Source organism: Achroia grisella, unplaced genomic scaffold (assembly GCF_030625045.1).
Source record: "Achroia grisella isolate CSIRO2021 unplaced genomic scaffold, CSIRO_AGI_Agris_v1 utg204, whole genome shotgun sequence".
NCBI classification, from domain to species: domain Eukaryota; kingdom Metazoa; phylum Arthropoda; class Insecta; order Lepidoptera; family Pyralidae; genus Achroia; species Achroia grisella.
The window spans coordinates 4,223,091-4,237,208 of NW_026712703.1; the positions used below are offsets into that span (position 1 = coordinate 4,223,091).

At 30.6% G+C, this 14,118-nt stretch overlaps 1 protein-coding gene across 3 annotated transcripts in view; it reads left to right on the forward strand.

The window, feature by feature from the left end:
* Positions 1–1,013: 1,013 nt before the first annotated feature.
* Positions 1,014–14,118, forward strand: part of LOC131841942 (hrp65 protein-like) — a 111,181-nt gene continuing 98,076 nt past the window's right edge. For 2 of the 3 annotated variants that reach the window (XR_009357471.1, XM_059190345.1), the window contains exons 1-10: positions 1,014–1,161; positions 1,253–1,425; positions 2,758–3,144; positions 3,256–3,504; positions 3,824–4,045; positions 4,121–4,422; positions 4,503–4,611; positions 4,917–5,071; positions 5,533–5,755; positions 6,528–6,596. Coding sequence is in view for 2 of the 3 variants with exons in the window: in XM_059190345.1 (XP_059046328.1) it covers positions 1,258–1,425; positions 2,758–3,144; positions 3,256–3,504; positions 3,824–4,045; positions 4,121–4,422; positions 4,503–4,611; positions 4,917–5,071; positions 5,533–5,755; positions 6,528–6,596 (1,884 nt within the window). In the remaining variant the exon portion in view is untranslated. Of the gene's footprint in view, positions 1,162–1,252; positions 1,426–2,757; positions 3,145–3,255; positions 3,505–3,823; positions 4,046–4,120; positions 4,423–4,502; positions 4,612–4,916; positions 5,072–5,532; positions 5,756–6,527; positions 6,597–10,473; positions 11,968–14,118 lie in introns of those variants that run through there. The other variant, XM_059190344.1, reaches the window with a different exon arrangement.

Genomic DNA, 14,118 nt, shown 5'->3' on the forward strand with positions numbered 1-14,118 from the left:
ATTTAGGTGTTGTTGTGTATATACTCTCAGCTTAATGTTAATAACCTTAGGCTCAGCGTAACTAAGGGTAAAGTAATACATATATAGACATAAATTCTCGTGTCGTAATGTTAGTTACCATACTCCTCCGAAACGGCTCGACTGCTTTTTATGAAATTTTATATAATCTCTAAAGGTTGTCAACCCTTGATATTTTTTTTATTTCTTGCACAATTTTTATTATTATTTTTTTATAATGTAGGATTAAAAAAATGTAATTCTAAATTTTAACCCTTCTATCACCAACCTCTATTTTTTAATACCGATTTTAATATCGCAAAACAAGGGGGCGGGGTCAACTAGTATTATTATTGAGTAACACAGTAATTAGACGTGATTAAACGAAAAGGTGTATACGCTCACTCTCAGTGGTTATTTTGTAAAAGCGGCGTTATACTAGTTGTTCACACGACTTCATCCGCACGAAATTAAACTTTAACTAAAAGTTATAGTAGCCTAAATTACTCCTTATTACAACAGCTACCAGCCAAAAAAATTCCTGTCAAAATAGGTCCAGCCATTTCAGAGATTAGCCGGAACAAACAGGCAGATAGATAGGCAAAAATTCTAAAAAAAAATATTTTGGTGTATGTACCGTATTTATATTCATATGCATGTAGTAAAAAACGGTTATTTCAATATTACCAAATGTTATTTATATGTATAAATAAAAGAATTGAATATTACAATAAATTATTAAAGTACGTTAGTCAAAAATTACTAAAACATTTTTTCTTTTCCGATTATTTTGGATTCCGATGCACATGAACATAAAATCAATATAGTTTTCTGTTTAGAAAAAATATTTAAATTTTACTGAAATTAATATTAAATTTTAACAAATTTATGTTTTATAAAAAAATATTGTATAGTGAAAGTAGCTTTGATAATTGCTACTCGAGTAATCTTTGTACGACTAACAAGGAACAATGGACATCTCTATAGTTGATGGAGGGGATGCGTCAAATGCGTGAATCGGATCACAGACGCCGGAAATTGCGCCATTTTGTGAAGTCTACGTAGCTAGTGTAGCTACCTAATAACCAGCTACGTTTTATATTCATCTATCTAAGATTTCAATCTTTATTTAATAATTTTATTATTGCATTACACTGCATTCAGGTGAGTATGTTTATATTTAATATTAACCACCTAAAGTAATCAGTTTTTGGTATCACGCCGCAATCTAAGTTTTAATTGATGATTATTTCAGCGGACATGCAAGCCATGAATCAATATCATAGAGGGTTTGGAGGCCCACCTCAACCTCAAAGACAGGGTAATCGAAGAGGAAACAATAGGGGAGGTTTCCGGAATAATTCTAGATTCGAGCAAAATCAAAGGAACCAAAATCATGGTCAAGGAGGTCAACGTCCCAATAATGAGGTAAATTACTTAAAAGCAGTAATTTAGTACTGAAAAGTTAAACATATCTATTTATATACTTATATTATATAATAGTTTGAGAATGTGGAATGGAATATTTAAGCCCATAATAATTAAGATGACGCTGGCTATGCACTCGGCCATCTTGGATAACTTTTTATTTTCTGATATTTATTTCACTGGTGTACAGGTGTATGAAAGATATATCAGAAATTTCCGGCCATCTGTAGCTCAGAATTATTTTATTCTAGTTCATCTGGTTGGTCAAAATTTAATTCAATAGATTTGACCTACGTCTGGTTTATGTGGTAAATTATTCACCGGTTAATCTATTAATGCTTTTATTGTGACTTGAGAATATTATAAAACTTTGTTGCAAGTATCTAATAATATACATCTAGATTTAAACAAAACTATGCATTAAAACTAATTTGAACAGATATTTGTAGCATATTCCTGAATTGGGTCACAGATGAGTCATTCATAAACCATTGTTTCCAATGGACAGTAACGTAATTGCCTAGAAAATAAGATATAGGTATACTTCACATCTGAAGTACATGTTCCATCTCGAGGGAACCAGTATTATGCTAAACTGATCTATCAACACTCAACCAGATGCAATTTATGAATCTAGCTAAAGTTATCATGATGATAATATCTCATAATAAGTGTACTCTAGATGTGTAGGTATGTCTTCCTGTCTTTGGGTTCATTACAATATATTTACTCAACATTGTCAGTATTAAGTCCTAATGCATTTTATTAGAGTATTCTATAGTTAATCAAAGCAATATCTACAGACGATCAATCACTGTCCCATGCTTGAAATTAGTATGAGTTTACAGTACAAGTAATACACAAATTAATCTCTATCCTATGCTCAAAATTAGTAAGAGTTAATAGTACAAATAATACACAAATTTCTGGTCAATCATTTACCATTTGGTATATGTTATAATTCAAAGAGTTTTGAGTATATTAAAGAGGCTCTATTAACTGTACAGATAGATAAAATTGAAGTGTCTGTTGAATTTCATGATAACAGCTTCTCATTAAATACATATGAAAGAACATTTATTCTTTGGGTAAATATGACCATCTTTAAATTGGCTTCGGAACTGTCTTCTCTCCTCTCGAAAGGTTATCTAGAAGAGCTTATGTGATAAGAGCACCTTAATATTGTTACTCTATTTTATGTTATTTGTAATATACTTTACTCTTTAGAGTAAAGTATATTATTATATATATTATTATACTAAAAAAATTAATAAATGACCTATTTCTGATGTTCATCTAAAATTTTATTTAATTTTTTTTTAATGGTAACAGGTAAAACAAAACCAGGCTCAAGAGAAACCACAGCAGCAGCAGCAGCAACAGCAGCAGCAACCCCCACACCAACAAAAACCATTGCAACAGCAACAGGCACAACAGAAACCTGAAGTTGCTGTGAAACAGTCACCACAGCAACAACAAAAACCACAACAAGCACCCCAACAGCAGCCCAAACAACAGCCTCCACAACAACAACAACCCAAGCAGCAGCCACCACAACAACAACCCAAGCAACAGCCACAACAACAGCAGCAGCCGAAGCCTATACAGAATATCCCTAAGCAGGATTCTCAAGATAAAGTGGATAGAGTTTCTAACATAGACCAAAACAACCAAAATATAAATCAGAATATACCCAACAACCAAAATCAGCAACAGAAGGTTAGTTTTAAATTTTAGGAATAAATACTTTTTTTTTATCAAATACATACTGTATTATTATTATTCAGAATAACCACAGTAAATTAATCATTATGACATATTTTGTTCTAGAATATTAACGGTAATTTTAGTGGCAATAGACAAGGAGGTAATTGGCAAGGAGGACCAGGCAATAAACACGGCGGCAATAACTTTATGCAAGGGCAAAACAAACAATTTGGACAGAGAACTGGTGGCCAAGGTGGTCCTGGTGGTCCCGGTGGTCCTGGGGGTCCTGGGGGTCCTGGTCCTGTTCGTAATCAACAGAGAAATAACAATCGTGGCCCCTTAGGACCTGATGGGAAGCCAGTCCAAAGAGAAGTAAATATTACATGTATTCTATATATTTCTATATTATCTTATTATTATGTGAATAAAATTGAAATAAGTTCTGTTCTCCTTCTTTTGCAATAATGTAATTAACCTACAATGTGTTTATTAGATGTAACTTTGGCCATTATTATATATTTATCTATTTTCATCATTGCTATTAAACTCATGTCCGTTCCATTCCCATAAAGTATTCTTAAGTCATTAAGGGCCATTTCTAGCTCCAAATAAAAACTTTATACTGAAGAGAAGTTGTCATGGGAAATAAATAGGTTAATTTTGTTACTCACATAAGTTAAATAATTTTTAGGAACAGATGTTAGCAAATAAGTTGAAGGATTTGGTTGGACCTCTATTGGATTTGCCTGTAATAGACCAGTCAGAAGTGAAGTTTAATGGTCGAAGCCGTTTGTACATTGGTAATCTTACTAATGATGTAACAGAAGAGGAAATTTTGAATCTTTTTAATCCTTATGGTGAAACAGCGGAATTATTTCTTAATAAAGAAAAGAACTTTGGATTTATTAAAATAGTAAGTACCTCACTACAATTTGTTTATGACATATTATAATGTAAATTTTTTTTTAATGATGTTTTATTTTAATAGGATTATAGAGTAAATGCAGAGAGGGCAAAACGTGAGTTGGATGGCAAAATGAGAAATGGAAGAACACTTAGAGTTAGATTTGCTCCACACAATTGTGCTATTCGTGTAAAAAATTTGCCACCATTTGTCTCAAATGAACTACTCTACAGAGCATTTGAAATATTTGGAAAAATTGAAAGGGCTTATGTCAGAGTTGATGAGAGGGGGAAAACACTTGGTGAAGGAGTAGTTGAATTTGCACGAAAACCCAGTGCCTTAGCTGCCATTAGAAATTGTACTGAGAAGTGTTACTTCCTGACATCGTAAGTGATAATATTTTATTAAATTATTTGAACTTGTATAATAAAAAACGAGGTATTTCAACCAACATATTCATTTTTAGATCACTTCGCCCCGTCATTGTAGAGAGTTTTGAGGAGCCAGATGAGTTTGATGGCTACCCAGAAAAAAATCTGCCCAAGAAACATCCCGAATTTCTGAAAGCACGAGAGGTATATATAAAGTTATTTTATTTATTTAATCATTATAATATTATTTAGGTATTGCATTATATTTATTATATGCTCTTTTGAATACATAAAATAGACATCTGACTGTAATGTGGTGGTCATACACTTCAGCTGAAGATACTGAATTGTAATAGTTAAAATTTGGCGTTTGATAAAAATATACACTGACCTTATATACTATAAGTTTAAAGTACATTTCAGTCATCAATCAAGTCTTCCCATTATATTAGAATATGTTGAATAATAACAAGAAGCAGTATTAATTTAAATTTCATTATTACACACAGGTTGGACCACGGTTTTCGGAAACAGCGAGTTTTGAGCATGAATATGGAACAAGATGGAAGCAGCTGCATGAACTCCACCGGCAAAAGGAAGAGGCTCTCAAAAAGGAGCTGGCTGCTGAAGAAGAGAAGTTGGAAGCTCAAATGGAGTATGCTAAGTATGTAATGTAAAAATGTATTAAAATTCCAGTGTATCCTATTTATTTCTATTACAATGGACAACTAAAGTAGTTGGACAATTCACAGCGTTAACACACACAGTCCTAAGTTAAGCAGAGTTTGTGTTATGGGTGAGAGGATTACTTATTTTTCTGTATATAGAAAACAGCCAGATAAATACAAATGTCTGTAATTGATCATGCAAGTAATCGAACACAGGGCAATCAGAATTAGAAGTAAGCCGTTAAATTGCCAGAGCATTCAAGCCATCAAGTTCCATTTAAACTTAATATTGTTCCTAGAGAATAAAAAAAAAAATAGAAAGATGTTATTAACTTGAAACTATACAATATTAAGTTATCTAGTTACTTAGGTAAAAGCTACATACATCTTTTATTGACTTGACAAAATTGCAGTTATTTTTTGTGGAAATATACCTAAAATAATAATTACAATGTAGGTATGAGCATGAGACGGAGTTACTGCGCGAGCAGCTGCGGCAGCGCGAACAGGATCGTGAGCGTCAGAAGCGCAGTTGGGAGATGGCCAGTGCGGCGGCAGACCAGCGCCGCGAGAGTGAACGCGTCCAACTCATGCGCCAGGAGGAGGAGCTCTCGCAGAAGATGCGCCTGCAGGACGACGAGCTACGTCGCCGCCAACAGGAGAACACGCTCTTTGTACAAGTATGTATATGTCTATCTGTAAAATATGTTTAACGTAACTTTTAGCAACACACAACCACATTTTGGTTGTGTTCTTCTAGCAGTGGTAATTCCAAACTGATACAATATTGACACCTTCTAGAAAAAAGTTTACTCCTTCGTAAAAGGCCTGCAATGCACTTGCCATTCCCCTGGTGTTGTGGGTGCTCATGAGCGACGGTAATTACTTGCCTTCAGATGAACCGCAGAGTTCGTTTGTCTATGCTATATAAAAAATTAAATAAATATCGGTTTTTGTTTTGTAAATATCATGTTAACTTTATAAATAGTTTTTGTATTTATAACTTTATATTATACATTTTTAGCATCTAGCAGTAATAAAAGTCTTATTTCATTTGACGCTGTTAAATTTATAATTTAATAGAGTTCTAAAATGTATTTATATCTTTAGGCGCTTTTTAGAACCACTCGTAATCATTTGAATTATGGTTTTATTAAGTAATATGTACAAATTAAAATATATTGCTAAGTTTACATATGGTATAAGAATATCAGATTAGTTTTCACATTAATTTATATTTTTTGTTTGATAAATGGACTGATTTTGAATAATGCACAAGTTGAATATGTGTATTATAAAAAAAATATTAATAAAATAAATGAATATCAGTTGCTTGGTTTATTAGGGTTGAAATTATTTTCTTTATTAGTATACATCTGTGAAGATGGGATAGACACCTAGTGTAGATTTATCTATTATTGAATTTTAGTATATTTGTATAACATTTTGCAGGCCCAGCGACTCAACTCTATGTTGGATCGCCAGGAACAAGGCATGTTTGACCAGCAACAGCAGCCAATGGTAAGTTCAATTTTGTTTATAGTCTGACATAAAAACTATATTCTATTATTTTTATGAAGCAGCCAATTGACTTCTTTTATAGTCGACTCAGTGCATCCGCTGATTATCAACTTGAAAAATATTATTGTTAATCCTTGACAGTAAATACTTTTTCAGATTTCTTTTATGCCTACACTGTAGTAGATTTGGATTTTCAATCACAGTTACGAGTATATATGATAATATATTTGTCAATAATACATACATACAGATACATCAATAATAAAAAGAGTTCTATTTAAGTATACATCTAGTTTAATATGAAGCACAGTTCATATTATTTGTACTACCTAGACTTTTTAGTGGCATTAGAACTAAATGAACATTATGATTTCAGCATATCATTGTAATTTGTTTATTAAAAAGGAAATAGATATGTTTAGTTTCGTGGTTATTTACCGATTACTGATCAACAATAATATTTGAAGTTTGGTGAACTGCCGATACTGCTCTGTGGTTACGACAAATTATCTTGTCTAACTGATATTTTATCTATACCTATCTAAATTAATTTGGATAACCCATTTTTTGAGAACAAAATCCAGTCACTCATTTGCTTGAGATTTAGACAAATTGAATAATAGACAAACCTGTGAATATTTTGCATCATTATTTTAATTGATGTCTGACACAAATATAATAGCAAGTTTTATTACCAAGACACACAATACATTAATAATAATAACAATTACAGTACATACGCTCGCTGCATACCAGTTATGTCATTAGGTTTTCCTGTACTCCAGGGCAACATACTTATTGTATAAAATCTTTTTAATAACTACGTCATAAAAAAAATTACATCGATTTTAAAACTCTAATTGTATACGGGGAGAACTGACCTTCATTGCAACTTTTTTTTTTATCAAGCATACATACTTTGATATTGTGATATGACAAATCACTCAATTGGTTGTTTTATATTATACAATATAGAGGTCTAACATGTAGTGGATATATTAGTTGCAGGTAGGCCGACCCATTTTTTCACCAATAAGTATATAATATAATAATTTGCACTTAGTTCCCATTTTCTATAACTATAGTTTTTTAAATATTATATGGTCATTTATGAAAATAACCACTTCTTAAATATAAACCTTTTATTACATATCAATCATGGACTGGTTCGCTAATCCTACGTGGATCATCGGTTGCGCTATTTTCAATACTTATCGATTAAACACATGCAGACACTAATAGATATTTTTATTAGTTTTGAAGGTAATCGTACTGGCTGGATATAAATAATCTATGCTTACTGATTTCCCTCTTTTCAATCCCTCGAAACTATATTTACTATTTTTGAGATGCAAGAATTACCTATCACATTTGAAAAAAATATAGCATTTGGCAAATATCACAATAATATATTCTACAATAAAATTGGTATTTCTTAGTAGAGGATCGAAGAGAAAGATGGGTTATAGTGAACTCTGCCACGACGAATACGTACGTTTATTATTTACTAGCGATCTGCCCCGGCTGCATTACAAGCTGCATCTTTAAATTTCACAACTTTTCTGTACTTTATGCATATGCTTTATTACGTATTGTAAGCGTTTACTATTATTACCTTCACCTGAAACGTGTAGATCTTCCTCTTTAATCACTCTATCTATGGTTGAAAACTGCATTAAAATCCGTTGCGTGAATTAATTGAGCTATTCCACTTGTTCAGTGGAAAAATAACTGCATTTTTCCACTGAACAAGGGGAATGGAGTTTATATTTATATTATTGTTAGGAAAGAAATTATTTTGTTACTCAATGTAACTAATAGGATCTGATCTATTCAGATTTGAATAAAATTTTCTGCAAAATTAGACCGCAATTGGTTTAAATTTAGAAAACAAACTTTCTCAAAATTTGTTCTACTTTTACCCCGTTGTAGGTACTTAACAGTAATGGTAAATATCTCTATACATTTATTAAAACACAATATCTTTTTTTAATGTAGGTCTATTACAGACTCTTATGATATATCAGAATCTACCGTCAGTTCGGAGTGCATTCGACCTAAGAACTGACAAGAAGTTTTTATTTTATAGCTGCATTAATTTTTATTTAAACTCTAGATACTCGCCTCGGTTTCGTCCGGGTGTTCATGTTTCATATGTATAAACCATCCTCTAAAATCACTCTATCTATTTAAAAAAACCGCTTCAAAATCCGTTGCGTAGTTTAAGATTTAAGCATACATAGGGACGAACAGACAGCGACGTTTTATACTATCTAATGATTATATTATTGTATTATTCTATTTATAAGAGAGCTCGAATTAAATAACTTGATGAAAGAATAACTTGGTATAATAGAAACCTAGTTTTATTAAAATAATGGTTACCAGATAATTAGAATATATGTATCACAGGATATCTTAGTACAGGTTCCGTTCTTTTATTTACTTGCTGCTGTGTATGTATATTTAGCTATTCCGCATAGAAATGTTTCTTTTATACAAATAGCAATAAGTAAATAGAGAATCGTTAATTTAATAAATAAACATAATCAAATATAGTTAGTAGAGTCCTAACACAAATAACTTTATGGTAAATATTTATATTTATGATAAATTTATTTGATTCGATGTTTCGACTAGGTTGCACTAGTCGTCATGACCAGACTGTATTAATAATGTATACATATTTATTCATATACGAGCTTATGTGTCTCTTTATAAATTTTATTAATGACGATTGTGGGAATAATTTATTCCTATTTTAATTTTTTCTTTAGGACTCCTGTTTCTTTCGTACCTATATATAACTTATAGATGATTAACGAAAGACAATATATTGGTTAACATATCTTATTGCACTTCATTGATTGATTTTAATAAATTGTAACAGCTACAAAGTTATAAGGAGACGTCATTTGAATGACGATTATGTATCTATACTAGTACTAGTATAGAAGCCAAACACGTTAAGACCTCGTCTGCTCGCAATTATAGTTATACCACTACTGTTGGATTTATGTATTGTATAATTATATACGTTTTATAAAATTACTTATTTATGAAATATGAACTAGAAATTGTTTATATCGTCGCAATGCAAAAGCGAGAGAAACGTGCTTATTAAATATAAAATTGAGTTCTATACAGGATTTATATGTGTCGTTTGTGTCAATTGTTTGGTTTTATATATTATATTTACTAACTTTCTGTTAGAAGCAACGTTAAAAGCTGTGGTTTTTACTTAATTTGTACTTTGAACGATAGTTATAGTAGCAGTGGGTTTATTTTTAACAAACGTACAAATATGTCAGTTTCTTTATTGATTAAATTTATAAATGTTTTTATCTAGAATTTATAATTGTTTTCAAAAATAAGGATATTAATTATTTAGAAGGTTTATTCCACACTCACCATTCAATCAGTATTATTAAAACTTAGATTTAAACACTTTTACTCTACTTATAACAAAAGTATTTATGAGGGTAATAGTTTAAAAGATTAATGTTGGATGTGATGTGATAAATAATTTAGCCAAGTATATATCTTAGTATTATTATTTTACAAAACATGGATTGACTACGTACAATAAGACAAAAAATTAAAATATTTTTGATATAAATGTGAGACTAGTTTTACGATTGATTTTATTTATGGAAATTAAATATGTAATCTTTGACGTCCAAAGCCTCAATGTTCTTTGGTTTACAGGGTTTTAGCATATTAATAATAAATTTAAACCACAATCAACATATAAAAAAGGATATATGAGTTGGCTTTAGAATTTGGTAAAATTAGTATACCTGTATTTTTTGTTTGATTTTTCATATTTGCATTTGAATGAAGTGAAAACTATTGGCAAGTATTATGATTTACTTAGGATGGAGGCTACAGAGACCAGTACGACATGCCGCGCGGAGGTTATGATGACATGCCGCAGGGACGCGTTTGGGACGCGCCCCGTCAAATGGATGATTTTCCTAACAAACGTCGCCGTTTTTAAATTACATTCTTGTAACCAGCCTATTACGTTAGGCATATCTATTCCACCAGTGGAATCAACACAAATCTGAATCTATATTTTTAATGTATCAAGTCGTTGGTTAGGCTCAAATATAAGGACGATTCTATTTTAACTATACATTATTAAGTGTACATTTTATTACTACCGCGTTTTGGTGTTCTACTGTCACTTCATATGATTTTTTATTGACATGACATTTTCTATATTATCCCAATATTTGTACTAACCGAAGGCTTTTAGAATTGGCAGTTTAACTATTGAAGGCGTCAATGTTTTATGATTTAGACTTAAGCTGAGAATAGATTTTCTTTATCAGAAAAAAATGAAGTTATTACGGGATTATAATTTATTTCAAAATAGTTGTAAGTCAGCTCGGTTGACCAACGGAAGATACGTACACGATATATCTTAGAATAATTTGTATTATATTTTGAAATGTTCTCATAATTGTACATTAAGTATTGGATTAACCTTGGAAATCAAGTCAGTATTGAAATTTCTTTTCTTTTTCTGGAATTTCATTAACTTGTTATGAAAATAGAATGAAATTTTACCAATTTTGCTTTTTGGTGAAAATATACAGCTACGTCTATATAATTATGAGTTACGTTCATCTGCGTTTAGTAGGTACTACTAACTATTTTAGTAAAGTTAATGGATAATAAAAAAAATATCCCAACCTAAAGCACATCGCTCCATTATATTTAATTCTTTTATAAACTACCACACTAATAATTAGATATATAATGCCATCCTCCACCGTTCGTTGTTTAGAGTTATTGGATGATTGTCTTGGTTGTATAATCATCACTTATTCATTTTGGGAGAATGGTTGATTATCACTTGATTGAATGGGAATTTGAGTAATTATTTAATACATAAAAGGACGTAAGTATGTCCATTTGCAGTATTGCTAAATATACAGTCATATAATTGAAAATATCACAAATAGTACGTTTTTATGTCTGAGTTTAGGCTTCAAAATGACCATCATAACAAAAAACCCATGGAATACTTTCATAAATAAAAATGCGTGTCATTTAACTTGGATAAAGTATGCATTTGTGTTGATTTTTAGGGATTAAAATGTATTTGTCTTTTAGTGTTTAATAATAGTCGAATTAAAAGGGAAATAGAAATATGTAACTAAGATATTTACGTAGTTTTTAAATTTAAAATTATTATGTTTATGTCACTAAGCTGTTTAAAATCTCTTGAAATAACAATGTTTACATAAGAATTTTCTTTCTGCATTAGAATATAGGTAAATAGTTACTTCGTTTTGTCCGCCGAAACGTGAAACGTGTTAAAACATCGTTTTAATTAATATACTTTATAATGTATCTTTAAGTAAATTTATTTTGCTTTCTGCAATATTGATGCTTCCCGGTGTCATGTTTAAGATAATACTTATTCATTTATTTGTACCATTAATAGTATAGTATAGTTAGTTTATTAATTTTAATTCAGATATGAGTTCGTACGTGTGAACATTATTTATAAATTTCGTATAATTAAATGTATATCGAAATAAACAAAATTTTAGCATTAAGTATTCTTGAATTCTTATTTTGAAAAATCCTTATATTAATTTTTATTTAACCTACACAAAATGCATACCAGATTGTTTTTTAAAGAATTATTAAGCTTAATCGTAACTTCTAAATAAATAACTTTTAATATATAGTTATTATACCTTATATTGCTTAATAATCTATGTGGTATGATACTACCTCGACTTTGAGTTCACGGTTTGAGATAATGAAATAGCCCATTATCTTATATTTTATTATGATTTATTAGAATATTCTTTTGTATTATAAATATAACCATCGATAATTTCTATAAATTACATACCCCGCACTATTCACATAAATCAAATATATTTTAATGAACTTAAGACTTCGAGCATTATCAAAAGGGCTCAGTTGCCATAAACAATACAATAACAATATTGACTAAGGACCAGATAGCTGGGATGACGTTTCTTTCCGGAATTACTTGTCAGATTTAAGACAGAGAATAATGCTTCATATTGATAGAGAATTAAGTCAAGTTTCAGAAAAACACTTTGAAATACTATTTAGAATACATTGAAAATAAATTAGTATTTTTATCATGTGTTAATTAATTTATAACACTTGTGTTGGACATCTTAATAATGGGACTGGACAATTCACACAGTGCGATCTAGCCTTAGGCCAAGCAGAACTTGCGACGTGGTGGTACTAGACAAAATAGAAATACTTAAATACATTTGTGTTGTTATTGCAGCTGATTTTTTGGAAGTCGGTACGTCTTTATCAGCTGTTGAATAGAAAAAAATATATGCCACGAGGTATTAACTCTGCAAACATAATTTGCAAGGTCAAGAAATAATTAACCTAAAACGCTTTTCTGTATTGAAAGTTCAAATTGCTCTTAAAATTATACAATATCGGATGAAAATCATGGGAGCAAAAAGAATACCCACAGCAATGCTTTGATTATGCAAACTCATTATGCGTTTTCTAGGTATATTCAGAGTTGTGGAAAAAAGGCGGGAGCATCTCTAATTATATACTGATACTAGCTGTCCCGGCAAACGTTATTTTGCCATAAAATAAAAAAAAAATTTAGGGGTGGACTACCCCTAACATTTAGGGGGATGAAAAATAGATGTTGGCCGATTCTCAGACCTACTCAATACGCTCACAAAATTTCATGAGAATCGGTCAAGCCGTTTCGGAGGAGTATGGGAACGAAAACTGTGACACGAGAATTTTATATATAAGATTTGAATAAAAATAATAAGCTATAAAATTCAACACTATAATTGTTGGATTTTCAGCTTACCTTTCTTATGCAGTATCTAAGGTAATGCAATTACTTTTAAAAGAGTATTCTATCAATGATCTGATTATTTCTTTGACATGTACACAAATCAACAGGGGTTTTTATTTTGGGTAGATTATAATTCTTATTTTTAATATTAAATCAAGCATGTTTTGAATTGATGTAATCACGAACATCAACGTTAGACAATATTAAATTTGTTTCAGGGATGCTATCACATCATACTTCTACATGCCTGATTATTATGGCTTTTGGTTTTTGAAAAATCTTAGAAACAAAAGATTATGAACATATTTAGGCAGACCACATTTAATATCTTGCATGCACCTTATTTTCTATTTGGTGTTATAATTTATTTTAATTTGTTGTATTCTGTGACTTTTCTTTACCTAAACGAAAAATAATGTAGCTACTTATAATACGATGGTCGAAAAGAAGTTATAATAATGCAAAAGACGTTTCACATGTTTCTTAATGGACAATACAGAGCTCTTAATGTGGTCTAAAGGTAAATCAAATCAACTATTATAAACATCATTCTAAACAATGTTCATATGTTATCATAATTTCATGACTTTATTTAAATTCTTCTGGTAGAACGATTGATTGATACTTCATCTGTGGTCAATTCTGTTTTTTTATTTATGTATTGTCACCCACCGGCAA